The 27,829-nt window shown below is 45.8% G+C and overlaps 2 protein-coding genes across 5 annotated transcripts; both read right to left on the bottom strand.

Moving 5' to 3' along the window:
- Positions 1-332: 332 nt before the first annotated feature.
- Positions 333-4,340, bottom strand: UBE2C (ubiquitin conjugating enzyme E2 C). The gene is made up of 6 exons (XM_079126550.1): positions 4,144-4,340; positions 3,628-3,655; positions 2,911-2,997; positions 1,900-2,104; positions 1,738-1,797; positions 333-1,373 (listed from the first exon to the last, which is right to left on the bottom strand). The coding sequence occupies exons 1-6, from the start codon at positions 4,242-4,244 to the stop codon at positions 1,315-1,317; spliced, it is 540 nt and encodes a 179-aa protein (XP_078982676.1). The 5' UTR covers positions 4,245-4,340; the 3' UTR covers positions 333-1,314.
- A 1,497-nt stretch (positions 4,341-5,837) lies between these two features.
- On the bottom strand, positions 5,838-27,080 carry DNTTIP1 (deoxynucleotidyltransferase terminal interacting protein 1; the record flags this gene model as incomplete). Of its 4 annotated transcripts, none has more annotated exons than XM_079129424.1 (13): positions 5,838-6,200; positions 6,319-6,374; positions 8,163-8,234; positions 10,537-10,597; positions 10,701-10,759; positions 12,698-12,746; positions 14,143-14,201; positions 14,430-14,486; positions 14,750-14,818; positions 21,107-21,205; positions 24,982-25,078; positions 26,230-26,300; positions 26,851-26,985. In XM_079129424.1, the coding sequence occupies 13 exons, from the start codon at positions 26,953-26,955 to the stop codon at positions 6,062-6,064; spliced, it is 993 nt and encodes a 330-aa protein (XP_078985550.1). In that variant the 3' UTR covers positions 5,838-6,061. The 4 variants fall into 4 exon arrangements, with proteins under 4 accessions (XP_078985550.1, XP_078985551.1, XP_078985548.1 ...); XM_079129425.1 differs by having other exon boundaries at positions 12,698-12,743; XM_079129422.1 differs by lacking the exon at positions 26,230-26,300 and having other exon boundaries at positions 26,851-27,080.
- Between the last annotated feature and the right edge of the window lie 749 nt (positions 27,081-27,829).

The raw sequence follows: 27,829 nt of genomic DNA, 5'->3' as shown, positions 1-27,829 counted from the left end.
AGTTCCAGGGAGTACCCTGCTGCTGGAAGAATCACAGGCAGAAAGGCAACCCCGCCCCTTAGCATTTTAACTAGATCCTTAGATTTCTATGCATGTTGAATGGAGAAGTAAGGCTCTATGTATAAGAGAACTGAGCACCACTTCAGACAGATAGAGGACACTCAAGTTCTTATCCCAGACCGGACAACTTCAGTTCCTCACCTGTGGCTACTTGATGGGGGACACAGGGCAAAGAGAGGGGCCTGGGCCAAAAAGAGTAAAAGAGGTGGGAGAGAATCTTCCTGACAGGTCTCCCCTCCTCCCGCAGCTAGCAGAGCTGACCAGGCTGGGTGCTGAGGTAGAGACCCAGGCAGTGATGGCAGGGCCCATCTCTCCAGGCTGCACTTCTCAGTGCCTGGTCCTGCAGGGACCAAGCAGGGTCTGCATAGGGGCATTCCTTCCAGGGGCCCAAGGGCCAGATCCTGACACAGGCCAGAGGAAAGGTAGCCTAAACAGTTGGAGAACTGGGTAAATGGGTAGAACAGCTGGAGGCGCCATTGGTGGAGATGGAGCAGGAAGTGAATGTGCCCTGCTGGAGCTTTCCAGGGAGGACCTGGGGCTAGAGGCAGGTTCAGAGCTCAATCCTGAGGGTTCTGACAGAGCGGGGCCTTTCCCTGGTTGTCCCTCCATACTCCAGGCTCGCTGTAGGGTAACCTGAGTTTTATTCTTCGGGGCCATAACACTGCCACAAAGTGGGTGGCTGGCCCTCCCCTCCTGTGAGCTCGTGCTCAGGCGAACACTCAGTCTGAGGCCTGGTTCAGCCCCACCTGCGACACAGCCAAGGCCACTCCAACGCTCACTGATATGCCCGGTGCCGTTCATGACTATTTATTTTTGGTGCTGGGGAATGAAGCCAGGGCCTTGTACATGCTAAGCGTGCACTTTACCACTGAGCTACACCCCCAGCCAAATAGGCATTAGTATAACACCCATTTTAAAGATGAAGAAACTGATAAAATAACTAAGGTCACAAGTTGCCCTGCAGTCTCAGCTGCTTCAACCCCTGTAACAGGCAAGAGTCCCTCTCTTAAGCCACACCTCTGCTGCCCCAGCACCTCCAATCCAAGGGTAACTGCAAGGCAGCAACTTTACAAAAACCAACCAAAATGTATTTATTTAATATACATTGCAGGGGCTCAACCAGACTTAATTTAAAAGACAGAAACAAAACAAAAATAATACCACAGCTCAAGATACAGAGTCCTATACAGAAATCAAGAAAAGGACAGACTATCTAAGGAAAAATAAACACAGAGAGAGGCTGGACAGCCCCGGTCAGGGCTCTTGGCTGGAGACCTGCTTTGAGTAGGTTTCTTGCAGGTACTTCTTAAAAGCTGGAAGAGAACAGGCAGGTCTTGGGTGAGTGAATAAGGTAGGCAGAGCTCACGAAGGTGGGCAAGAGCGCAGCTTGCCTGGGAACGCAAACTTGAGGCGCATCTTGGGAGGGACTGTTTTTCCAGCATGGACTTGCTTCTGGTAAGATGGGGAGGGTGCCAGGTGACACATTTTACCAAAGCCCCCTCAAGCTCCATGAACAAGGAGGTGGCTAATTTGTCACATTTTGGAGAATGTAGGAAGCACCAAGGTTGAGACAGAAGTGGTTTGACACCCTTTCCCCTCAGCCCAATCCACCGAGATCCTTTTGAGGGAGTTTCTGAAGGCTGGAGAGGGGTCATCCCGTATTCAAGAAGGACCTACCTGTGGGGTTCTTCCAGAGCTCAGCAGCATGCGTGTTCAAAGGGCTGTCGATGTTGGGTTCTGTGAGTAGAGAGAGAATGGTCAAGGGGGTAGAAGAGGCTGACCCACAGGAATCCTGACAGGCCTCTATGTTTTACAGAAAGGGGTGGTCTCAGAAGTCACCTCCTAGCAGGCTCTGGATGGAGAGCAGGATGGTCCTGACATCATACAGGGCAGACCACTTGTCCTTGAGGATGTCCAGGCAGATGTTACCCTGGGTGTCCACGTTGGGGTGGTAGCAGGGTGTCAGGAACTTCACTGTGGGTGCATTGTAAGGGTAGCCACTGGGGAACTCCAAGGACAGCTTATACCTCAGGTCTTCATATACCTGGTGTTTGGAGAAGGGCAAGAAGTCAGCAAGCAAGCAGCTCGCCCTGTCCTGATCCTCACACCCCACCCAAGCCCACATGAGAGGCTTGCTGGGTTAGACCTTTGAGCCTCTGTCTGGGACTGGACAGTAGACAAAGTGTTACCCTGGTTCTGCTGCTTTCCTCTTATATGGTGGGGACATCAGTGATCCTTGTCTAACTGTTGTAAATTGGTGCCCTGAGGGCTACCACGGCTGTGCTTTAGTCCCATTAATGTCTTAGTTGCCAACATGAAAAAAATTAGAGTTTGACATAGATTTGGATTGCTGAGTTATCTTTTGTTTGCACTGGGGATTTAAGCTGGGGTGCTTTACCACTGAGCCACACCCCCAGGCTCCACCCCCACTTTTTAAATGATTGTTTTTTACACTTTGAGATAGGACCTTGCTAAGTTTCTGAGGCTGGCCTCCAACTCCTGCCTCAGCCTCTCAAGTTGTGGGGATTATGGGCATGTGCCACTGTGCCCAATCTGAGTTATCTTAAACAGTAATGGGAAGCTGTCTTTTTGAGACTTGTGCCCTCACGCTAGCCAGTGTTTGCTCTGTTACTTCTTTGTATTCTAGTCCCTTGGACAGCCTGCTTTAAACCTACACTTTCATTGCACAGAAGGGAGAACAAGGCCGCAAGGCACAGAGCTTGGGAACAGGCATAGGGGAACTGTCTTGCTCAGCTAACATACCCAAGCAGACCTGGCACTTGGATCTCACCTCCTACTTTCCCCCAAACTCATCAAAGTGATACTCACCCACGCCAACCCTATACTTACTGTGCCAGCTGCTCCATGGATGGTCCCTACCCATTTGAAAAGGTTGTCTGATTCAGGGAAGGCAGAAATTCCTTTGTCACCAGACATCTGGGGATGAAACACAGCACTCGTGACTTGCAGCATATTCTTTAGGGCATAGCAAAGGTCAGTGGGTGATCCCCTGCCTGTGATCTCACACTCTGATCCCAAATTGAACCATCAAACCCAACCAACAGGTTCATCACCAGGTTAAGGAGGGAGGGGAAGTACAGGAAGCACAGGCCAATTCTACACCCAAATTCTTGTTGGTTGCTAGGAATTCAAATACGCAATTTCTGAAATATGTTCAAAAGTTTTGAAGTGAGTATTTAGAGATTAATTAGCAAAGGACAACTAGGAAGGGAGAATTCCAAGATAAGACAGGACTAAAAATACCAAGAAGGGTGGGTAAAAGGGTAAAGCTTGGGGCCAGGAAGTAGGGACAAGTGGCAGAAGAGGGAAGGACTTTGGTGAACTGTTCTAGGGAAAACTTCATTGTGGAGGGATAGAATTGGGATAGAGAATGCTGTAAGAAAAGGTGCAGGTGGGAGTATAAATGGTTTCTTGGAGTAAATTATACGGACCTTTTAATCTCTATGTCTAGCAAGGAGTCTGAAGAGGAAGGAAGCTACTGATAAGTGGATGGGAGATGGGAGACTGGACCAATTGACTGGAATCTGAGAGCACTTAGTTACTTACCATGAGGGTCATCAGCTCCTGCTGTAGCCTGCAAAAAGAATTGGAAATGGAAGTCTGGATGGGTCGCTTTTCCAGATGGTTGCTAGGAATTGCTCCCGAGCAACTGTCAGGTAGGATTCCCCCTTGTCCCAGGTCTGACTCAGCTTGGGGTGCCCTCATCGACCCCATAGGAGGACCCTGGTGAGTCTTCACCCTTCCTAATTTCCGGGTCCTACAGGATGACTGGCGTCTTCTGGGAGAATCCTGGCAGCGTCCATACCCTCCCGTCTTCTCTAAGGAGTCTCAAAAAGCGGCCGAAGTTACTGGCGTGTCCCCCTGTCTACCCACCGGCTCCAGGAGGTGGGGGTCCAGAAGCCTCTGCCCTTGGTCCAAGGCCCAGGCCTCGAGCCCCTGGCGTGTGCTCCCGCCTTCGTGTATCTATCGGCTCCAGGAGGAGGGGGTCCCGGAAGTCCTCGCTTTGGGTCCACACGCCCAGGGCATATCAGGCCTGGCGAGCGTTACCTCCGCCTCACTCACCTCTTGCCCACAGGGCCCCGGGCGGCGCCCCCGCTGGGCTCGGCTCCTTTACGTGCTGCGGCGACGCTGGCGGCGGCTGGGTCACGGTTTTGGGAGGCCATTCCAGCAGCGCTGGCAGGGAGACAGGAACTTGGAGAACAGGACTGCAACTGCAGGGCTGCGGGCCCGCCCGCCCGCGTTTGAATTGTAACCCTCTGGTAAGGCCGGCCAATCATAGGCCCGCTTGGGTTTGATCCAGCCAATGCGGTGCGCCCGAGCGCTCTGTCACTCAGCAACTGCTAGACCCGCCCACCAGCGCAGCACTATTGGGTGGTGGTGGTTCTGCCTCTGAAGGCCGATTGGCAGGAAAGGCTGCCACTAACTAACGAACCTGAAATGGATTGGTGGCCTTTGGAAAACGCCGACCATTAAAGGGCCAAGAAAACGTCCACGTGGGATAAAGCTTAGGGTCAAAGGTCTAGCTTCGCTCGGAAACACCAGGCACACCGGCCTGGATCCTTTTCTCCTGGAGGAGGTAGCGCCTCCAGTCTTGCAACAGTGGTGCCCTTCCTCAAACCGAAGACTGCTCCCCCTATTACAATAGCCCAGACACCTTTGTTGGAGTCCCAAGTTATTTGAAAATCCTAGGAAAATCCCTTCCTAGACTAGAAAGAATATATCTTGTCTCTGTTGCTGCGTGACTTTAAGCCCGCCTGGGTACAACCCAGGCACTCTACCATTGAGCTACATCTGTAGCACTCTCCCACCTTTTTTTTTTTTTTTTTAAGCTAAGGTCTTTTAAAATTGCCGTTGGAATTTAAGATCCTCCTGCCTCAGCCTCCTGAGTAGCTGGGATTACAGGCATGCACCACTGTGTTTTAACCTGTACAATGGGAATAATAAAAGCCAACTCTTGCTGGGCGTGGTGGCACTGTAATCCCAGCACATTGGAAGGCTGAGGTGGGAGGAGCTCAAGTTCAAAGCCAGCCTCAGCAACTTAGGGAGGCCCTAAGCAGCTTAGTGAGACTCTGTCTCAAAATAAAAAAATAAATCCCCAAGAGGGGGAATGAAGATGTAGCTCAGCTGATAAAGCAGGAACCCACCATTCAATCTCTAGCACCACACACACACAAACAAAACAACCAAATTAAAAGCAACAAAAAAACAAGGGCTGGGGCTATGGCTCAATGTAGAGCTCTTGCCTAGCATGTGTGAGGCACTGGGTTCTATCCTTAGCACCACATATAAATAAATAAAGTTATGTTGTACAATGACAACAACAAAAACAAACAAAACCAAGCTGGGTATGATTATGCAAGCCTGTAATCACAGTGGCTGGGGAGGCTGAGGCAGGAGGACTGCAAGTTCAAATCCAGCTTCAGCAACTTAGTGAGACCCTGTCTCAAAATAAAAAATGAAACGGGCTGGTGATGTAGCTCAGTGGTTAAGTGCCTCTGGGTTCAATCACTGGTATCAAAAACAAAACAAAAACACAACCCATCACATTCTGCCACATTTTTGCATTAGTTGGGAAAAAAAGCCCTAAGAAACAGAGGGACAGGGAAAGATGGCAAAGCACATGTTCCCAGTTTGGTCTCCTAAAACCTGGGTCAATGAGATGGGGGAAAGGTACTTGGTCCTTTTTTCCTACACCCACTTCCAGAACCTGATGTTCTGTCAGCCCCCACAGCAGACTGCACAGCAGGCACACCATCTGTGTTTATTACAAACTGTTTTAATTGCTTCTTATCCCAATAACTTTACAAATATAGAACCATATGCCAGTCTGGGGGTGCTCTGCAGTGAGTCACTACAAACTAGCCCATGCACAGCTTAATGCCACTGAGATCCACCCAGGAGCAGACCCAGTGGTGGCCTCAGCCATGTGGGGAAAGAGGGTCTTAGAGGTGGGCTGCCAGCGTAGCCAGTGGACCTGGCCTCAGGTCTGTGGAGGTGCTTCAGCAGCACGATGCTCATTCTCTGTCCGTAGTGTCTCCATGTACTTTCGCATCTTCTCAACCATCCAGGAGGGTAGGACAAAGGATTTCAGCTCCTCTAACTTCAGATCCAGGCATCCTCTAGAATAGACATTGAGGAGGGAAGTTAAAGCAAGGGAGGATGTAGACCCAGCCTTATCCCAGGGGCTACTTTTAAGGCAGAGGAGAGGGTAGGGGGCAGGAGACCAGCTAGTTTTACCTGTAGTCATCGCTGGCAGCAAGGTCCCGGATGTCCTCCTCAATGAGGAGGTAGGCCTAGGGCAGGAACAAAGGAGAGTGGTAACTGCCTGTTTCATTTGACCCCAACTTGATAACACCTTATGAAACATTTTGTGCCTGCTTCTAGGTGGTCATAATTTATGATTCAGTAAAAGTGTAAGTATGGAGAGACTGTCAGGAAAACGGATCCTTGAGAAAATCTTTCACTCAAATACAAACTTTAGTGGGGGAGACTATTTTTTAAATAATATATAAATTTTTTTGAAATGGGGGGTTCTTGTTTTTTGTTTTTGTGGTGCTGGGGATTGAATCCAGGGTCTCATACATGGTAGACAAGTGCTGCATTCCCAGCCCCAAGATTAGGGTCACACTACCTTGCCTAGGCTGGCCCTGAACTCCTGGGTTCAAATGATCCTCCTGCCTTGGCCTCCTTGGTACAGGCACATACCACCTGCCAGGGTTCTGTGACTAATTTATTTACAGCCTTTCCTGTTTTAAAAAAGGAGTCGAGGTGGACTATAACAAAATGGTTAAGAGTTAGCAAAATATACTTGGGAACTGCAAACCAGAAGAAGGAAGCTATGTGCTAGCTGGTGATTAAAATAACTTGGTTTTGAGCTTTGTGGCAAAAGGGAAAACATGATAAATGGCACTGCTGTCTAGTTACTGGGCTGCGCTGTATTGTCCTGGGCCCTGCAGAATGGCATTGCCCCTGCTGTGGTCTGCAGTGGGCCAGAACCCTCTTGTGAGCTCACCTACAGGGGATGTTGTTCACCGCAGGGGAAGGTCTTCTGTGGGACACTCTCATTCTAGTCTTAGGGTCAGAACTAATTGTGTATCCCTTGAGTACTCTGTCTCCATCTTATGCGTACTGTAAACTATGTAACAGATCAGTTGTCCTTGAAAGGGGCTGAGGCTGAATCAACGAACACTCAAGAGAAGGTCTCCCAGGTCAGCAATGGGAAAAAAATCCAACTTTTTTTTTTCTGAAGTACTCTTGTGGGTGGCTTAATTTTAGGTCCTGTTCCCCTTACCCATCAATTTCTTATTTATGTTATACTGCATTTTATGTTATCAGTAGTAAGTTCCCTTAAATATTTTGTGAAATAAAGTGAGTGCAGAGTATAAAATAAAATAAAATAAAATAAAATAAACATAGCTTTCACTGTTAGCAGTCAGAAAGGAGATGGCACGCAGTTTACAAGGCCTTTAGAGTCTATCAGGAGGAGTCCCAGTAGAGTGACTTGAATCCGCAGGTGGACGTTGTAAGTGATGCACGAAGCCCTACAGACTATTTTAGGACACATACAATGCTTTCCTAAGGTTACTGCTTGATCTGAGCTAAGCACTCTTAAAGTGGAGGCGAGTTTGGAAGGGGCTGCCAGGCATGGCAAACACATTTCAGCGCATGTGCAAACTCCTACTGACACGGAGTGCTGCTTGGAGTACCAAGTTGAGAAGATTCTAAAGCTGTCTGGAAAAAGAGTGTTGCGGTCAATGAGTTAAACCTATCCATGGGCATACAAGGGAAAAGTAGTAGTAAGCGTGTCTTGAAACTGCCCATTCCTATACACAAATAATGATCCAAATACGTGGGCTTGGAGAAAAGGGGTGAGAGGGAGTGTGAGGAGGTAAAGAACCCTAATGATAGGGAAGGGAATGCAGGGATTACAGTCTGCTTTTGACCGTGAAGGAATGGACCCTGTAAGTCTCCCTTGCCACATTTGTAAGGCTTAGGAAATCTTTCAGACTTTGAAGGTAAGCTGTCACCAATAGTCCTCGTGCTGGATGGGCCTTTGGCAGCGTGCGAGTGAACAAGCTTACCATCTTCCCCCCTGTTGCCCGCATGTGATGCTGCTCAGCCAGCCAGTGCTTGTCCTGAGGGTCAGCTGCATACTGTGGGATGAAGTTACAAGAGACATTAGCTAGTGTGGGGGGCTTTCCTCTTGGTCCCTGAGCAGTTCTTACCAACAGGACTTTGTCCTAGCATGTAGATAGAGGCCTCACTAATCTCTTCAGAGCAAACCCAGGAGGCCAGAGACTGTGACCTAATTCCCAGAGATTTAATATACTACGAATCCTCACACCCTTCCTTTCTGAAAACACAGAATCAATTTTTGGGTGAAAAAAATAAAACCAGAGACCAATATGTACAGTATGATCTGAATAAATAAAATATTAGTAAGGACAAGGAGACAGACATGCACACTTTGCATGCACACATACTCTAAGCACATGTGCACAGAAGAGGGTATGTTCCACTGTGGTTGCTGGTGACCTCTAAGGGAGGAAAGTCAGTCAGGAGTGAGGGGCACTTTGTGTTTTATTCCCTATACTTTCTGCGTATTTGAATCTTTTAAGGAGAAGAATGGGTTCATAGTTCTGTGATTACAAAAAGTCTAAAAAGGAAGTGAAAAATTTGAAGGATGGAAAAATGGGCCAAAAATGTGCTAAGCAGTTTATAGAACAAATACAAATAGACTGTAAATGACCAGAAAGATGATCACTAATACAGAACTGTGAAGTAAATAAAAAAAAATTCCCTTCATTTATTAGACTGGAAAAATTAAAGAGAGGCAAAACACACTGTTAAGAGAAAAGGGGTTGGGGGCATGTTACAGATAATGGGTCTTAGAATTGGGGAACTATGCTAAGAAAAATGAGTAACAGTGAGTCCCTTGCTCAGTGACAGGATCATGCTGGTGGCTTACTACATTCTCTCTTGATTAACCCCAAGAGGTTGGTCTATCATCATTCTCATTTTTTATGTGAAAAAAACGGACTCGGAAATGTGGAGCCATGTGCTCAAGGTCACACAGCTGAGCTGGTAAGGAATGAAACCCAGACTGAAATCATACTCTAACCACCCTGTGATGGGAATTTGCAGTAGGTCCCAGACAATGTCCACATAGGGGGTGATACAAGTAGGGGTCTTGGGGGAGGCAGGTCTTAAATAACAGTTAGAAAGCTAAGGTTGGGGAGGAAGGTCATCTGGGTAAAGGAACAGAAGGAGTAAAGACAGGAAGAGGGGAAAATAATGAAGCAGCAAATAGGCTACAGTGTCTCTGTGTTGAAGTCCTGGGTCAGAATGCTGGAAAAGAGCCAGCAGTTCTGCTCTTCAAAGCGCTTGCAGAGTTGCTTAGGGTCTCGCTAAGGTGCTGAGGCTAGTTTTGAATTTGCGATCCTCCTGCTTCAGCCTCCCAAAACACTGGGATTACAGGTGTGCCCCACCGTGCCCAGCTGCAGTACTGTTTTTAAATCTATGTGGATGTTTTGTGATTGATGAAATACAAATTCACCTAAGAGAATGAATGAACTTAAGACCTCCCTATTATTTTCTCAAACAGTGGGGACCAAAGCAAGCTGCTCTCCAGGGAAGAGTCATCTCTGTGAAAAGGGGAACCCTGTCTTGCTCCAACTGCTTTATTTCACAGACAGCTGCACACAGTGGGCAAGGGCTCAGGCTCTGGAGAAGGGAGTCCTAGATTTGACTCCTGACTCACCACTTACCAGTTGAGTAACTCTGGCGAAGTCAGTCTTCCCTGACATCCACTTTTTTCATATTTGGATAGGATAACAATGTATCTATTCCACCCCCACCACCCCCAAGGCAGATCTCCCTATGTTGTCCAGAGTGGCCTCAAAACTCCTGGGCTCAAGCAATTCTCCCTCCTCAGCCTCCCATGTGTCTGGGATTACAGGTGCACATCACCACACCTGGCTAATGCTATAATTTTTTTTTTTTTTTTTATACTGGGGATTGAATCCAGGGTGCTCTACCACTGAGCTATATCCCTAGTCCTTTTTCTTTTGAGACAGGGTCTTGCTAAGTTGCTGAGGCTGGCGTCTGACTTGTGCTCTTCCTGCCTCAGCCCCCTGAGTTGCTGGGATTACAGGCATGTACCACCATGCCTGGCTATAATACCTATTTTAAAGGAGAGTTCCAGGACATAATGTAAGTGTAGCTCTTAAAACAATGGCACACAATCATCATGCAAGGAAAGTAGCTAATATCACCGAGGGACAGTAGCCTTGAGTAATTCACAAGAAGTAAAGGTGAACCGGGAAGGAGCAACTAGAACCCAGATGTCCTGACTCCCAGATTACTGTGTGCTCCAAGCTTGTCTGTGCTATGTACAGGTCCCAAAGCCATCTACTCCCAGTGCAATGGCCGGCCTACCTCCCAGCACTCACCTACCTTAAAGAGGTGTGGGTGCTTGATGTAGATTCTCCCTCTGGTGCCCCCCATCCCTAGGGCCCTGTAAAGTAAAAAGATGAGGGGTAAGGATTCCATTAGGCAGAGCCTCTGGTAGTTGGGCCCCAAGTTGTCCCTTCCATTAGCATCAAAGCTCTTAGACTCACTTGTTGGCTCGAGAGCCCAACACAAAGGTGGTAGATTCATTTAGCCGAGCTGGGTCCCACTGTACAAAAAAGAGAGAGGCTGATGAGGGTGAGGTTTAATGAGGTGAGCAGGACAGAAACACTCCTCCCCTGTCATTTCTCATTATCCTTATCCAATCTTCAATAGTCTGTTCAGGAAACGAACTACTTATAATATAGTAGGTCCTGTGTTAGATGCTGGGGATAAAAGATGATTAAGACACACTCTTTTCTAGAAGCCCCATACATAGATACAACCACTATGCAATGGGGCAATGACAAGGCTGAATGATGGCTGTGAGTGGTGCCAAAGTGGATGGAATAGTCAGGAAGTCTTCCTTAAAGAGACAGTCCCTAAGTTAATTCTGAAAGGTGAGCATGAGTTGGACAGGGTAGAGGGAAGGAAGATGGGCATTCCAGAGGGTAGTGCATATAAAGGCAGGTGAGAGCTCTTGGCATGCTGGAGAAACTATGAGCAATTCTGTGTTGCTAGAGAAAGCAAGCAACGGAATGGAACTGATGAGGCCAGAGAGAGAAGCACAGAGGAGCTGGAGGTCACAGGAAGCTACCTTTAAGAGGCATGGTGACAAGCAGGGAGAGCAGTTTAGAGGCTGCTGTGATCAAGCAGAACTAAAGCAAGATGGGGACTGAGCTAGGACAGTAGTCAGGAGGAGAAGTAATAGGGACTCTAGTATACTTAGAAGGTAGAATCATTCAGGACTTGACGGGATATAGAGAGGCGATGGAAAGGGACAGGAAAAGATGACTGAAGGTAAGCGATGTAAGGGAAGGTCAATGAGAAACATTCCAATTTCAATTTTAGATATGCTGCTTTTGAAATGCCTATGGATCTTCCAGGCAGAAAAGTCTAGCACATAGGACAATATACAAGTTTTAAAGCAGAGAGGTATGTGATAAACCAAGAGACTGGGGTGGGCTGGGGATATAGCTCAGTTGGTAGAGTGCTTGCCTTGTAAGCACAAGGCCCTGGCAAAGAAAGATCTGGGAGAGTGCAGGGCCACCAGCTTTAAGGGAGTAAGTAGAGTTCTAGAAGAAAGGCATGACAACCAGAGGGAAAGCAGAGAGGACCAGAAGGGAAGAGGTGTCCAACGTCTTCCACACATAGCTCTGATGAAGACGGGTACTTTTATCTATGAACAATTACTATATTTAAAGAAAGGATTCAATCCTTAAAAGAACTTGCAAACAACTGTTTGGGAGGCAGCAGAGGCTAATGGCGCCAACAGACTTTGGGTCTGAGGCTTGGCTCTATAGCTATATGACTTTGGGCAAATCTCAAGTGTATTAAGAGCATAAGATTAACTAGTGAAGATAATTTTTGGCTGCAGGGGAGTTGGCAGGAAAGGAAGCTCCTCAACTACAGAATGATAATAAAATCTATCTCATAAGTTTGACTTAAAGATTAAATGAGGGGCTGGGGTTGTGGCTCAGTGGTAGAAAGCTTGCCTAGCATGTGTGAGGCACGAGGTGTGAGTTCAGCACCACATAAATAAATAAAATAAAGGTTCATCGACAACTAAAAAAAATTTTTTTTTAATTAAAAAAAAAGATTAAATGAGATTCATATGAAAGATTTAGGCAGTGCCTGTCACATAGTAGGTAATGAGCAAAGTATTAGACCACTCGTGAGATAAGGATTCGGCCTTCTCTTTGTTACAGATTTTTTTGGGGGGCAGTCCTGGGATGGGACTAAAGGCCCATGCATGCTAGGAAGTGCTCTACTGCTAAGCTGCACCCCCAGCCTCACCCTCTCTTTATTTTATCTCTAATTCCAATTCTTATGTGGGATCTTCTCAGGAGGATCAGGTGGCTGGAGGTAGAGAGAGGGAAGATGGCTCTGGAATTGTGAACACATATCACTGATGCCTCTTTCCCTCGCTGGGTCCCCAGAGCCTTGGCTCAGTCTCTCTGGGATACTGGTCCCTGCCACAGTCACATAATATGTTCATAAATCATACCTTGGGGCCTTCCCGGCGAATTGGTTCAGAGGATTTTGGCTTCCATCTGCTTGAAAGGAAAAGAAGAAAGGTGAATTCTCTAAGGTGGGACCAAGACTGGAAGGAAGCTTGCTAATGGTGGTAAGTTCCTCATGTAGTCTCACTTTAGCCCCTGGCAACTCATTAGAGGAGTGCTCAACTGGGGACAGGGCTAGCACTGGCTCTGATAGGACCCGGCAGGGGGGCAACTTGTGAGCTGCAGCCTTCTCATCTGTCTGCAGGAGATAAGAACAGCAGCTGCCCCATTTTTGTTTTTGCAGCGCAGGGGAGTGACCCCAGGGCCTCACACATGCGAGGCAAGTGCACTACCAATGAGTCACACCCCCAGCCCCTGCCCTACCTATCTTGTGTTCATGAGGAACCAAACTGATTCAGGTAGGAAACAAATCTAAGGAATGGCAATTAATGCTATTCCCTGGCCTATGTTGGTGGTTTCAGACTACCCCCCACCTGCCTTAACGAGAAGAATATGACTTCATCTGCTTCATCTACTGCGTTTCCATGAAATTTTGTTTGAAAACAAGATTATGCAGCTTCAAAACTCTTTAGACCTCAGGGGTGGGGAAGGGTTGAATAGGTAGAGCACAGAGGATTTTTAGTGTGGTGAAAATACTCTGTATTATACTATAACAGTGGATACCTGTCATTTGTACAAACTAATAGAATGTACAACACCAAGAGTGAATGCTAAGGTACCCTATGGACTCTGGGTGATAACATCAAAGTAGATCCACCAGTTGTAACAAATGTACCATGTGGGTGCCAGATGTTGCAAGTGTGAAGGCAGGGAGTATATGGAATAACTTCTTTATCTTCCACTCAGTTTGTTATGAACCTAAAAGTGCTCTAAAAAAATAAAGACTTAAAAGACTGGGGATGTAGCTCAGTGGCAAAGTGCTCGTCCAGCATATGTGAAGCCTTGGGATCAATTCCTAGTAATGTGAAACAAACAAACTTTGAAAAGGGTCATCCTATAGACAATGTAGTATAGGTTTTCCTTACTAACAGTATGATCTCAGGCACATAATCCTCTGAGTCTTTCTCTTTCTATTTTCCCCCTTTTTTTCTTCTCTGTTTCTTTGCTAAATGAATCATTCCTTCTTTAGAGGGATGCTGTAAGGATTAAGAGGTGAAATCTACAATGTGTTTAGACCAGCTACAAGCATTTGACATACACTAGCAATGAAACAACAGTTCCATCAAGCTGGGCTGAGCTGTCCTGGGGCAGAAACAGGGTAGAGTCCTCCTGCTCCCTCCACCACTCCTACACCGGGGTAGCCCTCCTCTGTGGGCTTACGCAGGGAGATCTGACTTCACGAGGCACAGGATTGTGGCCTCCTTCCCTCTGAGACCACTCCGTCCCTCCGCTCCCTTCAGTTCTCACCACACTGGTGCCCCCTACTCACACCATGCCGGCTGCTGCCCGGTCATTTGACAGAATGTGTCCAGGAGGCCGTCCTTTCCTCTGCCACAAAGAACAGCTGTCAGAGCCCCGACCCCGTGGGAACACTTCCCTACCACCTCCCAGCCCTACTGGCATGTCCAGGGTCCCCTGGTGGAAGAAATTTTCCAGAGTTCAAATGATGTTTGGGAGGGAAACAAGACTGACGAGGGTTCCTGCCCCCTATGCCTAGAAAGGCCTAAAGGTGCACGAGGAAGCCGAGCACCCTCTCCCAGCTAGAAAATGGCATACCTTTTTGGGAATGGGGCTTCCTCGATGGGCACATTCCTCTTCGGCCTGCCGGCCACGCTGGAAGAAAATGGAAGGGAGTCAGTGGAAGAGGAGTGCCTGGAAGGTACAGGTCTGCTGGGGTTGCAGAAGACAGAGCCTCTGGCCTGTAGCCCTCTAGCTGCTGCCTAACCCAGGCCCCAGAAGCCCATCCGGCATGGTCCTATTTGGACCTGGATCTACCAATGGGTGGTACTTGAAACTTCTCTGGACCTACATACTTCATGTGCCTCCCAAACTCATTTATTTCCCTCTCCCAGACCCCAGGACACAGTGACTCTAACCTTTATCCCTGGAAGCTCATGGGTCAATCTGGGTATTACTTTTTCTCCATCTGAAAATAGTAGCTTAGCCTGAAAGGTAAAGATCAAGTGTTAACAGTCACTATTTTGGTTGGTCAACATATCTTGCCTCTATTGTTTTAGACACAATTCCAAGGCTTAAAACCTTTCCATAGTCAATATGAGAAGGCAAGGTGACATACATTTATTTAATAAATAGATAAGATAGAAAGACATAAATACATGTGTTTATTTACAACAAGTGGATCTGGGGCTTCATGGAGTAGCACATTCCTCTTCTGCCTGTTGGTCAAGCTAAAGGAAGAGGGAAGGGAGTCAGTGGGAAAGCTTTTCTTCTTCTTCTTCTTTTTTTTTAAATTTTGGCAGTACTGGGAATTGATTCCAGAGGTACTCTACCACTGAGCTATATCCCCAGCCTTTTTTAAATTTTGAGATGGGTCTTTCTAAGTTTTCCAGGCTGGTCTTGAACTTTTGATTCTCCTGCTTCAGCCTCCCATGTAGCTGGGATTATAGGCATGCACCACTACACCCAGCCCTATTTTATTTTATTTTTAAAAAATCTGATTAATGATCATTGTTGAACAGTTAGAAAATGTAATGAAGCAAAATTTAAAAATCAAATCGGAAATCTCATTATTCACAGAAAACTAGTGCTAACTTTTCAATGTAAACTCTTCCTTTTTCCGTGTAAATATATACGTTTTTCTAAATGAATACATTAATATCATACATGTTCCTCAATAAACTCCCATTTTTCATTTAATAAATCTTGAATACCTAGGACATAAGTACCAGGGATACAGTGGTGAAGAAGATATTGTGGAGTTCCTTGCTTTGTAGAGTTTATATTCTGTGGATAGTGAGCAAATAAATATATAAAGAATGTGATTTTGGGTCACAGTAGATACAGTGAAGAAGAAAAAACTCCACGCAGAGGAGACACAGTCACCAGAGGGGAGGGAGGGCTATTTTAAGGGGGTGCTCAGGGAAGGTCCTACGAGAAGACAGTCTCTGAGCTGAGACAGGAGGCTGTAAAAAGAGCTGAGCAGAGCTGGGCGTGCTGAGGTCCAGCTAGCCAGTGGCTAAGGCAGGAGGATAGCTTGAACCTATAAGTTTGAGACCAGCCTAGGTAAGCAGTGATCCCTCCACCTCCAAAAAGAAAAAAAGAAAAGAAAGGAAAGCAGAGCGAACAGAGGTGTGTTTTGGCAGTAGGAAGAAGTGCAAAAGCCCCAAGCAGGGAAGACTCAGCTCCAGCAAGGAAGAAACAGTCAGCCTGCAAGTAATGGGCAAAGGGAAGCAAGGAGCGAGGAACCTGGGAATGGGAGGCCAGGTGGAGGGTGCAGGTGCAGACCAGGTTTCAACACCTCTGGAGCAGCACTGACGGGGCTCCTGGACACACTCTTCTCCTGGCTTCTATGGCCATGCTCCCATATTCTCCTCCTTGGATCACTCTTTCTTAACCTTCTTTGCTGGCTTATCCTCCTCAATCTGACTGTTTCCGCTCTATCCTCTTTCATTAGATATTCTACCTTTTCTCATTGATGCTCACAGCTTCAATTAACATCTGGAAACTGATGACTCTGTAATTTTTAAAAATCTTCAGTTGTAGCTGAAAGGATATCCTTTGAAGTCCAGACTGAGAAACCAAATGGTCTGCCCCATGCATATGCTTGGATGTCTCAGATTTGTTAAATCCAAAATTGGACTCATGACTGTTTCTGCCACACTTTGTTCCTTTTCAGGTAAGAGTATCCGGTCTCAATGTGTAATTAAGTATGCACACATATGTGTGGTGATAATTCTTAGTTGTTTAACGAGGCTGTAAGATCTATGAATGCAGGAGGCCTGTTTGTTCACTCATTCAGTTACTGGATCATTCCGCAAACACGTACCGTACATGTCATATTCCATGGCCAGGAATACAGTGATGAATAAGGCCATACCTCAACTCTTGTAAAGCTCAGCATTGTAGCAGAGGTGGGGAAGGACTGGGAGGGAGGTGGAGAATAAGCAAATGAACATAATAATTTCATAATAATAAATGAGTGCAATGAGAGTGAAGGTGAGAAAGGGAGCGAGGTGGAGGAGCTGCTTTGGATGGAGTGGTCAGGAATGGGCTCTGAAGAAAAGGAAGAGCACGCGGGGCAGGGAGGAGAGCAAGTCAGAGTGTGCTGGAGGAGGAGAACAGGGTCCAGAAGGCTAGAATAGCCAAAGAAGGGGTGGCAGGATGAAAAGAAGTTAAAAAAGCAGGAAGGAGCTGCTCCAGGCAGGGCTCTATGGGTCAGGGTAAGGCATTAGAATTTTATTTTATCTGCAACAGGAAGTCACTAGAGGATTTTAAAGAGGAGCGAATGGTCTGATTCATCTTTACAGAGATTAGACCTGCTACTGCTAGAAGGGATTGGAAGTGGGTAAGACTGGATGTAAGCACAGTCCTGAGATATAAATTTGTGAATCATCAGCAGCCAAAATGACTTCAAAGTCAAAGGATTAGATGAAGCCACAGTTGAACTCATCTTAGGAAGTAAATGGAATAGAAAAGGTCTGAGGACTGAACTCAGGAAGCATCAACAAGCAGAGGTCAGGGAGAGAAGATGCACTAGCCCGAGGCTGGAAAAAAGTTGAGGTAATGGAACCAAGAGAGAATGTTCCAGGGTTGGAGTTGTGGCTCAGTGGTAGAGCACTTGCCCAGTAGGTAAATATATAAATAAATAAAATACAGGTCCATCAACAACTAAAAAAATAAAGAGAGAGAGAGAAAGAGAATGTTCCAAGAGACATGAAATGAGCCAATGTGACAAATGCCACATGAATAAGCTGAGCAGTCAGGGTCCACTGGATGACAACATGGAGGACATGATAAAAGGGTTCTTAGTGAAGTGGTGGGAACTCAAGCCAAAACAAAGTGAGTAGAAGAATGAAAGTGGGTGAGAAAGGGAGTCAGTGATTGCTGACAACCTTTTTTTTTTTGCAGGGTGGTGGTGGTGGGGATTGAACCCGAGTGCTCTACCACTAAGCTATATCCCAGCCCTTTTTATTTTTTGAGACAGGATATCACTAAGTTCCCCAGGCTGGCCTCAGCCTCCTGAGTTGCTGGTACTACAGGTGTGTGCCACCACACCTGGCTTGCAAACAACCTTTCCTGAAGTGTGGCTTGAAATGGAAACAGAAACAGTGTGGTAGCTGAAGGGACTGCAGGTTCCAGGGTGGACTGTCTACTCACCACTGTACTCTCAGTGCCCCAATGAATAAGCACATATTATAAAGACATACGTGGGGGAAAGCCCGGAAGAAAGCACACCAAAATGTTGAGTGGTTACTGCAGGGTAGTGAGATTATGAGAAACTTCATGTATGTATGCATGCATTTTTAAAATTTATGGTACTAGGGATTCAACTCAATGCCTCCTGCATGCTAGGCAAGCACTCTTACCACTGAGCTATATCCTTGACCCCTTTCTAAATTTTATTTTGAGACAGAATCCTATTAAGTTGCCCAGGCTGGCTTTGCAGTTATGATCCTCCTGCCTCAGACTCCCAAGTAGCTGGGATTACTGGTGTGCACCACTGTGCCTGGCTCTTCCTTACAGTTTATGTTTTCTAAGTTTAAGGCAACAGGTAACATTTACTAAGTTTCATTGCTGAGCTAAATATTCAGGAGTGTTCACACAATGACTGGCTGGCCTCCAATTTGCAATCCTCCTGCCTCAGCCTCTCCAATGCCTGGGATTACACAAGTGCACCACTTGGTCTGGCTGAAGAATCTTTTAATGCAACAAGAAATTTTGCGTATGGTTTAGACAAGGGGACCCCAAAGACGTTCCAACTACCCTGTTGGCCATCTGAAAGCTAAGCTATGATGTAAGAAATACTCACTGTAATCATGAATGTAACAGTGTATTTAATATCCAGTTGTCTGATCCCCTGCACCTGTACTGTGTTGTTAGTTTATGTATATTATCCCATTTAACCCCACAGCAAACCATTGGTGGTAGGGAGTGAGCTTTATTCCTAATTTGAGAGAGAAGGAAACTGAAGCTCAGAAAGGTTAAAGACTTGCTTGAAGTTTCTTGATTCATCTGGTTTCCTGTTGGGTAAGGATGACTCTTTGGGCTTTTTACCTCCCCTGTGCTCAGATTCCATGGTGAACCCACAACCTTCTATTCCATATTCTGGCTTCTTATGAGTAAGGCCAGCTCTGGATGTTGGACATGGGGATTCAGGAGACTGAAAAGGTATTCATTGAGTTCAAGTTATGCCCAATTTAATTTCATCTTTTACCTGAACCCCTCAAAGGTCTCCTAAATTCCCTTCCAAACCAATCTCCTAAAGCAGCCAGAGCAATCTTCTCAAAGTGCAAATCTCATTAGGCCACTCTTCTGGCTACAGACTCCGTATGTGTAATATGGCTTGTGCTCTGTGTAATCTGCCTCTGCCTATGTCTCCAGTGTATCATGTATCACTCTATCCACCCTCTAAAACCAGTGGCACTGGCTTCTTTCTGTTCTTTAGACCTTCTGCACTCCCTTCTGCCTCTGGCCTTGCCTCCTAAACTTACACACTTGTAACAAATTATAACTACAGTTATCACTGTGTGATTACTTGAGTAATGTCAAAGGCTCTTAGAGTAAGGGCTATGCCTGTTTTGCACATCACTGCTGGGGCCTGGCACAGGAGCAAAGTAATGAGCACATGGTGGGCCCTCAATAATATCAAAGAGATAAACTCAAGAAAGCATTTTGGGATGCAAGTGAGTACATATTTTATCAATTTAAGCTTTTTTTTTTTGTACTAGGGATTAAACCCAGGATCCTCTGGTTTCAGCCTCCTGACTCGTTGGGATTACAGGTGTGTGTCACAGCACCTAGCATCAATTTAATCTTTTTTTTGGTACCTGGTATTGAACTAAGGGGCACTGGACCATTAAGCCACATTCCCAGTCCTATTTTGCACTTTATTTAGAGATGGGGGTCTCACTGAGTTGCTTAGTGCCTCGCTGTTGCTGAGACTGGCTTTGAACTTTGTCTCGGCCTCTCAAGCTGCTGGGATTACATGTGTGTGCCACTGTGCCTGGCTCAATTTAATCTTGATTCAACTCGAACTTATAAGAATATTATTAACAAACTTTGTTTTATTATTAGCAGTTGTTATACATGATCATAAAACACTGACGTCATGGAGTGAGTTAATGAATCTGGCCTCTTAGGAAAGTGGTCAGTTTAAACTTGACAGTCTATGAGAACCAGACTGGGGTTCACCGTACTGACAGGATGAAGTTCAGGCCCTGGTCTTGCTTCTTTCTGAGGCTACATCTGAGTAGCTAGCCAGTCAACCTCTTTCATATCACTATAGTTACCTCATAGGAGTGAACTCAAATAGTCCTTGTGTTTCTGATTATGAAGAAATTTCCATCTTTCACAGCTGATGGTTTCACAGTAAAGAATCTGGGTGATGCTGACAGTTCCTATTAATAACAAGCTGACGTATGCAAACATGCTCTCTACTGTCTTGGGAACACAGTAATTTATAGACTTGATGTCATGCCTCCTGACCATACCAGAGAGGTGGTGAGACAGCAAGTGTGCTAGTCTCCATGACCCCGAAAGGAGCTATAACAAGTTGAAGGTGATCCACCAGGCACCCTCACGGGTGAGATAGATCTTAGTTATCTAATTCTTGTGTCTTAAGTTACAATTTCCTTTTCTTCTTTTGGTTTGGCTTTATATAATCTTTATTTTTTGCAGCTTTGTTGAGGTATGAGTGACAAACAAATTATATAAATTCAAGGTGCACAATGTGGTTATTTGATGTACATATACAAATATTATGAAATGATCATCATAATTAAAATAACCAACAAATCCATCACCATATAGGTAATTTGTGTGGAACACTTAAGATCTACTTTCTTAGCAAATTTCAAGCACACAGTAGAGTATTATTAACTACAGTCACCCTGCTGTACATAACATCTCAGAAATTATTCATCCTAAAACTGAAAGTCTGTGCTCTTTGACCAATATTTCCCCACTTCCCTGGTACCCACCACTGCACTCTCTGCTTCCATGAGTTTGCTAAGCACAAGTTCTTTATGTGTAAAACAGGGATTGAAAAAAAAAAAACCTTCTGAGACATAAATGAAATAATGCATCTATCACTATACCTGGCACCTAGTACCTACTTCTCTTCCCTTGTCTGTCAACAGCAGTTCCAAGTCCTACCTGGATGTAAGTGGCTTACTGGGCATTCCCCAAAATACCACTGATGCTAGGATCACATTTCTTAGCAGAGCTCTGAGGGCTGAACCCGTGCCTGCCTGTCTTGGCCCCTTTGGTCTCACCTGCTCTAGGCAGCTCCGACAGGCCTCCTGGATCAGCTGCTCTGCATCCACCTCTTCCCCAACATTGTCTCGCACGTTCAGTGCTGCCTTCTGGAAGAACTAGGGAAGCACAACAGAGGACAAGGTCAGAAGTTCTGCTAATTTACAATAATCTGAAGGACTGGATAATTAAAACACAAGTTTTATCCTGCTCTCATACAGAAGGAAAATGTAATTATGAGCACAGTGTTGGGGTTAGACAGATTTAGATTAATATTCTGGGCTCTATCTCCCCCCTTTATTCCTCTCTTAAGGATATAATCACAGAGGTGCCCAAAAGATTAATGTGCAATCAGTATAAAACCAAAGGGTAACCTAAATGTCAAAGCATAGCTTAAATAAATTATGAAACTCTATGCAAATACTAAAAATCATAGTAAGGATAGTGTAGAATCTATTTTTGACATGAAAATGTATTCATGCTATAATGAAAAGTGAAGCAAGCAGGTTATAAAATACTTTGGTAAAGAACAAGTTTATGAACAGCAAAAAAAAAAAAAAAGAGAGACAAAAGAACTGTAAGGATAATATATAGCAGTGATACCATAGATGATTATTTTCTTCTTTGCCTATCTATAATCTCTTTATTTTATAATGTACATGTATTATTTCCATAAAAGAAAAAAAAAATAATGCTTGTGGCCTAAAGTGAATAAGTCAGAGGAGGCCAGAAAAGATCAAGACAGCAGAAAAGTCTATTGGGATTCTCACTGCCCAATCCCCAATCTGTGGGACTGGAAGGAGGAGAACTTGCAAGGGTCCCTGGATACCAGCAAGGGAAAGGAATGGCAGAGGGTTCCTCTTCTGGGATTGAGGGAGAATTTGAGCCTGAAAACACTGAGGATAAGGTAATAAGGCCCCCAGACATACCGGGGAGGTACTGAAAACATATTCATTAGGAGTCCCAGTTGTGAGTCCAGAAGAAGGTACCAGTTCTCTCTGGGACATAGGAAAAATCTGAAAACTATAATAAATATTCCTACTGTGGGAGACATATGGGGTGAATGAAAGCTGCCTCTGGATCTGAGAACGAAATTAGGAAACAAGTGAAGCATCTGTGAGCACTATAGGTAGAAATGCAAAATGGCACAACCTCTTCGTTTTTTGTTGTGGTGCTGGGGATTGAACACAGGGCATTGTGCTTGCGAGGCAAGCACACTACCAACTGAGCTACATCCCAGCCCTACACAACCTTTTTGGAGAGCGATTTTCTTTCCCTTATTACCCATTAATTTCATCTCTAGGAATTTATCCCCCAGAAATACTCTCACGAGTGAACAAAGATGTTCACTCCAGTAATGTTTGTAATAGGGAGAAGCTAGAAACAATCTGAATATTCTAGGGACTAGTTAATTAAATTATGGTACATCTATAAAACAGACTACTCTATAAAAAGAAGGAGGGTGAGCTATTGTGTACTGACCTAAAGTGAAATAAATACACGACCAAAAGTGAAATAAATCAAGTTACAGAACCGTTTGTATGTGTGTATATATACATGCACACAATCAACCCACCCACATATAAAGCTGAGAGTTTGGTATCTCTGGGAGATGAACTGCAGTGACTTTTGGTTCTTATTTTAAAAAATATCTTTGTGTATGTATATGTGGTACTGGGGATTGAACCAGGGGCTGGCACATGCTAGGCAAGCACTCTACCACTGAGTTTCAACCCAGCCCTTTTAAAGTTGTCCATGTTGACACTGAATTTGTGATCCTCCTGCCTCAACTTCCTAAGTGTCTGAACTGCAGGTATGAACCACATCTGGCTGTATTATTATCATTATTATTATTATTATTATTATTTTTAGTTTTTTAAAGATGTTGATAGACCTTTATTTTATTCATTTTATGTGGTGCTGAGAATTGAACCCAGTGCCTCACACATGCTAGGCAAACCCTCTACCACTGAGCCACAGCCCAGTCCCCTATTTTTTAATTAATATTTTCTTATTAAAAATTTCACATATATAGAAAAGTTGAAATGATTATTTAATAAATAGCTAATACCCACCAAAGACTATAATTAACATTTTAGTATATTTGCTTCATCACCTATCTATTAATGTACTTATCTATCCATCCATAAATCCATTTCGTAATCTATTTTTTTATAACCTATATTACTAAAATCTAAAAAATTTAAAAATTTTGGTATTGGGGATTGAACCAAGGGGTGCTTTGCCACTGAGCTACATCCCCAGTCCTTTTTATTTTTTATTTTGAGGCAGGATTTTGCTAAGTTTCTGAGGCTGGGCTTGAACATGCAATCCTTCTGCCTCAGTTTCTCAAAACACTTTGATTACAGATGTGCAACACCACAACTGGCTAAAATCTAAAGTCCTCACTGTGGCTTCAAAAGTTTTACTTGAGCTGGGCTCATTACCTCCCAATCACTTTGTTACTCTCCCAATTCAATCTGTTCCACACTGGTCAATTTCTGCTTTGAATGTGCCAAGCTCTCCTGACTCAGGGCTCTGCCATTTTCTCTACACTTAGACCACTTTTCTCTCACTTGTCTGTATGGCTTGCCCTGCTTCACTTTATTCAGGTTTCCACTCAAATGTCTTCTCTTTCCTATTCACAATATATACAACAGCAATGTTGCTGGGCATTGTGGCACATGGCTGGAATCCTAGCTACTTGGGAGGCTGAGGCAAGAAGATCACCAAGTTTGATGCCAGCCTCAGCAACTTAGCAAGACCTTATCTCAAAATAAAATAAAAAGGACTTGCTTAGCATGCAAGCATGGGTTTGATACTTAGCACCATTAAGAAATAAAACAAAAAAAGCAACCCTATGTCCCAGAGGTCCTCTCTTCCCTTCTCTTCTCTCATTCCCTACAGTAGTACTTATTTGCTAAAGAAAACAAGGTTACTGTTATTTCCACTCTACATTCCCAATGCCTACAACAGTGTCTGGTGGTATGGCAGTAGCTTAACATGTATTTTTTTGGTGTTGTGCATGGGTGTTGGTTATCAAACCCAGGGCTTTGGCATATGCTAGGAATAAGAGTTAACAACAACAAAATAAGCAGAAGTTTGGGAAGAAAACAGAGTTTGGCAGGGCATGGTGGCACATGCCTGTAATTTCAGCAACTTGAGAGGCTAAGATAGGAGGATTGCAACTTCAACGTCTGCCTCAGCAACTTAGTGAGGTCCTCAGACCCTGTCTCAAAATTAAAAAAATAAATCTTTGGGGTGGCAGTGGGGTAAGAGAAGAATGGAGGAACTTTGGCTTATGTACAGGGAAATGTACAAGGGGTGGGGGAAAGAAAGCTATTGGACTGAGACAGACATTATTACCCTATGTACATGTATGATCACATGAATGGTATGAATCTACATTGTGTACAACCATAGAAATGAAAGGTTGTACCCCATTTGTGTACAATGAATCAAAATTCAGTCAGTAAAAATAAAAAAAATAATTAAAAAAAAACTTTAATTCTCCCCCATGCCAAAAAAAATGAGTTCAGTTTTGAATATACTGAGTTTAAAGCATCCATGGAATATGCAGGTAGAGCCATGGAGAAGTTTATTGCCAGGCTAAGAAAGTAATTTTAAATAACAAAAATGGGTGTAATATTAAACAAGTAATAAAACACTTGTTGGACACTTGATATGTTCCAAGCAATGATGCTGGGTAATCATTTCATCCTTACAACAGCCTGGCACAAAAGATACCTGAGTTACCGCCAAAGAGGGGGAAAAAGTTCTTGCGGGGTAGCTGGCAGATATCTGTGTGTACCATACAGAGAATGGTGCTGCAGGGAAGCACTGAGCTGCCCAGGAGTCTTTTCCCATGAGTTTTCTCTCCTTGTGTCCCTCTCACCTTCATGTACTTGTTGAAGACAGTCTGGATCTCCTCATTGATGCTAGGCTGCAGGACAGCTCGGAGGAGATCCATGGAGATGGCAGGATCTGTAAAACTGCATTGAGGGAGACAGAATCAGTGGCTGTGTCCCAAACATAGCCTTTCCCAGTGTGCCCAGCCAATTATTGACACAGGGTTCTTTCTTCTTTTTTTTTTTTTTTTGGTACCAAGGATTGAACCTAGGGGTGTTTGACACTAAGTAACGTCCCCAACCCTTTTTATTTTTTGTTTTGAGACAGGGTCTTGCTAAATTGCTGAGGCTGGCTTTGAACTCAAGATCCTTACAGGTGGGTGCCACCACACTCAGTGACATAGGGCTCTTTTTTTTTTTTTTTCTCCCAAATATGGAACACTTCACGAATTTGTGTATCATCCTTGCGCAGGGGCCATGCTAATCTCTGTACCATTCCAATTTTAGTGAAGCGAACACGACATAGGGTTCTTTAGCAGCAATACTAGATAGCTTTCATTGAAAACTAACCATGTGCTCAGATTCTGGGTAAGATCACACAGATGCCTGACTTTGTTTCATTCTCATAACTATGAAGTGGGTATTATTTTCAAAGTGAAATACAGAAAAATCTAAACACTTTAACAATTATGGTGAACCACCAATCACCACCCAGGTCAAAAAATATAACCAGCATCCTTAAGGCCCATACTGTGTACCCTCAGTCCCTGAGTTGGATATTACTATTGGTCCCACTGTACAATTGAGAAAACAAAAGTTTAAAGAGGTTAGGGGGTTGTCCAAGGTTACTCAGTTAAGACAGAGTCTGTATTAGAACACAATTGTCTGACTCTAGAGCAGTTGCTGTTTTTTTTTTTTGCGGTGCTGGGATCGAACTCAGGGCCTTGTGCTTCGAGGCAAGCACTCTACCAGCTGAGCTATCTCCCCAGCCCAGAGCAGGTGCTTTTAACCTCCATGCTAACTTCTTTAGAAATCTCAACTGCAGTCAATGAATGTTAGGAATCTTGAATACTGTCAAGTTGTTAAATCCATCTCCCTACCCTCCATTTGTAGATGAGTTCAGAGAGGGAAGTGACTTGCTCAAGGTCACACAGTTAGAGAATATGAGTCTTCTTTTCCCAGTCCAGTGCTTCCTACTGTCTATAGATCTCTTCTGAGCCGTGTGTAGTGGGGATCCCAACACTCCCATCCACCTCAGTGCCTAGGATGTAAGTCCCACCAAGGGCCAGCCTTACCTTGTTGTCATTTGTGAGCGGCGGCCCCTGCGCTGCACCTGCCGGTGCTTTATCATTATGTTCCAAGGGTTCTGTGGGAATCGAGGGAGCAAATGTCACTAAGGCCTGTGACACTGGGCTGGGTGGAGGATGGGTACGAAGCTTAGCCTAGAAATCCCTCTCAGATCCATTCACCACCTCTCCCACCTTGGGGAAAAGGGGAGGGCAGTGGTTGGAAGGTGCTGCCAGGGAAAAAGGACTGAGAAAAAGTTTCCAACACCGCCTTTTCTGGACCAGAAGGGGGAAGGGAACCAGTGTTTACCGAGCGTCTATTCTGTGGCAGGTTGAAATGCCGGGCGCTTTACGGCTTTTATCATCCCATCGCCACAACTTTATGAGGCTGCTGGTCCGAATCATCTCCACTTTACAGAGGGGAAACCTGGAGCTCGAGGGGATGTCAGCACAGGCCCACATCACCTAGCTAAGGGGGCGGCACCAGAATTTGAATCCAGGTCGTCGGACTGCGAAAACGGCAACCCCTCGGCAGCACCAGCCGCCGCGTTCTCTCGCCCGCGGGCCAGGGTCCCGGGAGCCCGAGGCCCTGCCCGGCCCGAGCCCAGGCCTCACCCGGGGCGCCCTCACCGTGAGAACCAGCTGCCCCGCTGCGCCCGCGTCCCCCAGCTCGGGGCCGCCCCGCTCTGCCCCGCCGGGTCCCCGCGGCTGCTCGGCGTCGCCAGTGGCTCCCATGGCGCCCCCGGCCCCCACAACTTCAGTCCGACTCTGCCACCGGCCGGAAAGTGGCGCCGTGACGTCACTGGAGCGCGCCGCCCGCCGGTCCGGAAGCGCGACGCGGGGAGCTGCGGGGTTACCATGGGAACCGAACCGCCGCCGGGGTCGCGGGCCCTCGGAGACCCTGCGTATGGGGCGGTTGGGGCTTCCTTCCTGGAGCGCTGAGCCTCCGCGGGGAGTGAGGGTGTCCCAGGGCGGTCCCCAGCTGGGCGGAGGTTCGGGAAGAGTGCGGGGTAGGAGGGGCGGAGCCGGTGTCCGCGGGCTGAGTTTGGGAGCTGAGGGGCGTTTCGTACGGTGACACCTGCAGTTGAGTCTTTGAAAACTGCTTCTAATATACCAGGCAGGAGCCTCCCAATTGGAGTGGGCCCAATGCAGGGACCAGAAACCCAACATGGGAAGGCGTGGTCCGTGCCATCCCAAACTCCCACCGCGTCTCTCGGGGCTTCGACCTCAGGGGCTGTCTCGGGGGCAGCAGAATGAAGGTTGGGTCTTGGTCTGTGGACTTCCCGTGCCCCAGGGAGCTGGGCTTCTCTTCCCAGAGGCGTGGTTCTGGGATGAGCTGGGAGGACGGGCTTAACTGTGGCATTCCCCAGAGCTCCCCTTAGCTCTGTCTCAGAGGTGAGATGTCCCTGAATAGCATTGGATTCATTTATGAGTGATAGAGAAAATCTCTCTTACCAGATCACAGTATCGGGTAGTAGAAAGTGCAGGAGATCCGCGGTTGGAAAGATCTGGTTTCAAATGTGGTGTGGTATGGTGGTTAAGAGCATTGCATATGGGATTGGACTACCTACTTTTGTTCTACCGCTTACTAACTGTGCCACCCATTTTC

Source organism: Sciurus vulgaris (genome assembly GCF_902686455.1).
Source record: "Sciurus vulgaris genome assembly, chromosome: 2".
Lineage (NCBI taxonomy): Eukaryota > Metazoa > Chordata > Mammalia > Rodentia > Sciuridae > Sciurus > Sciurus vulgaris.
This window is presented reverse-complemented; position numbering and strand designations above follow the sequence as displayed.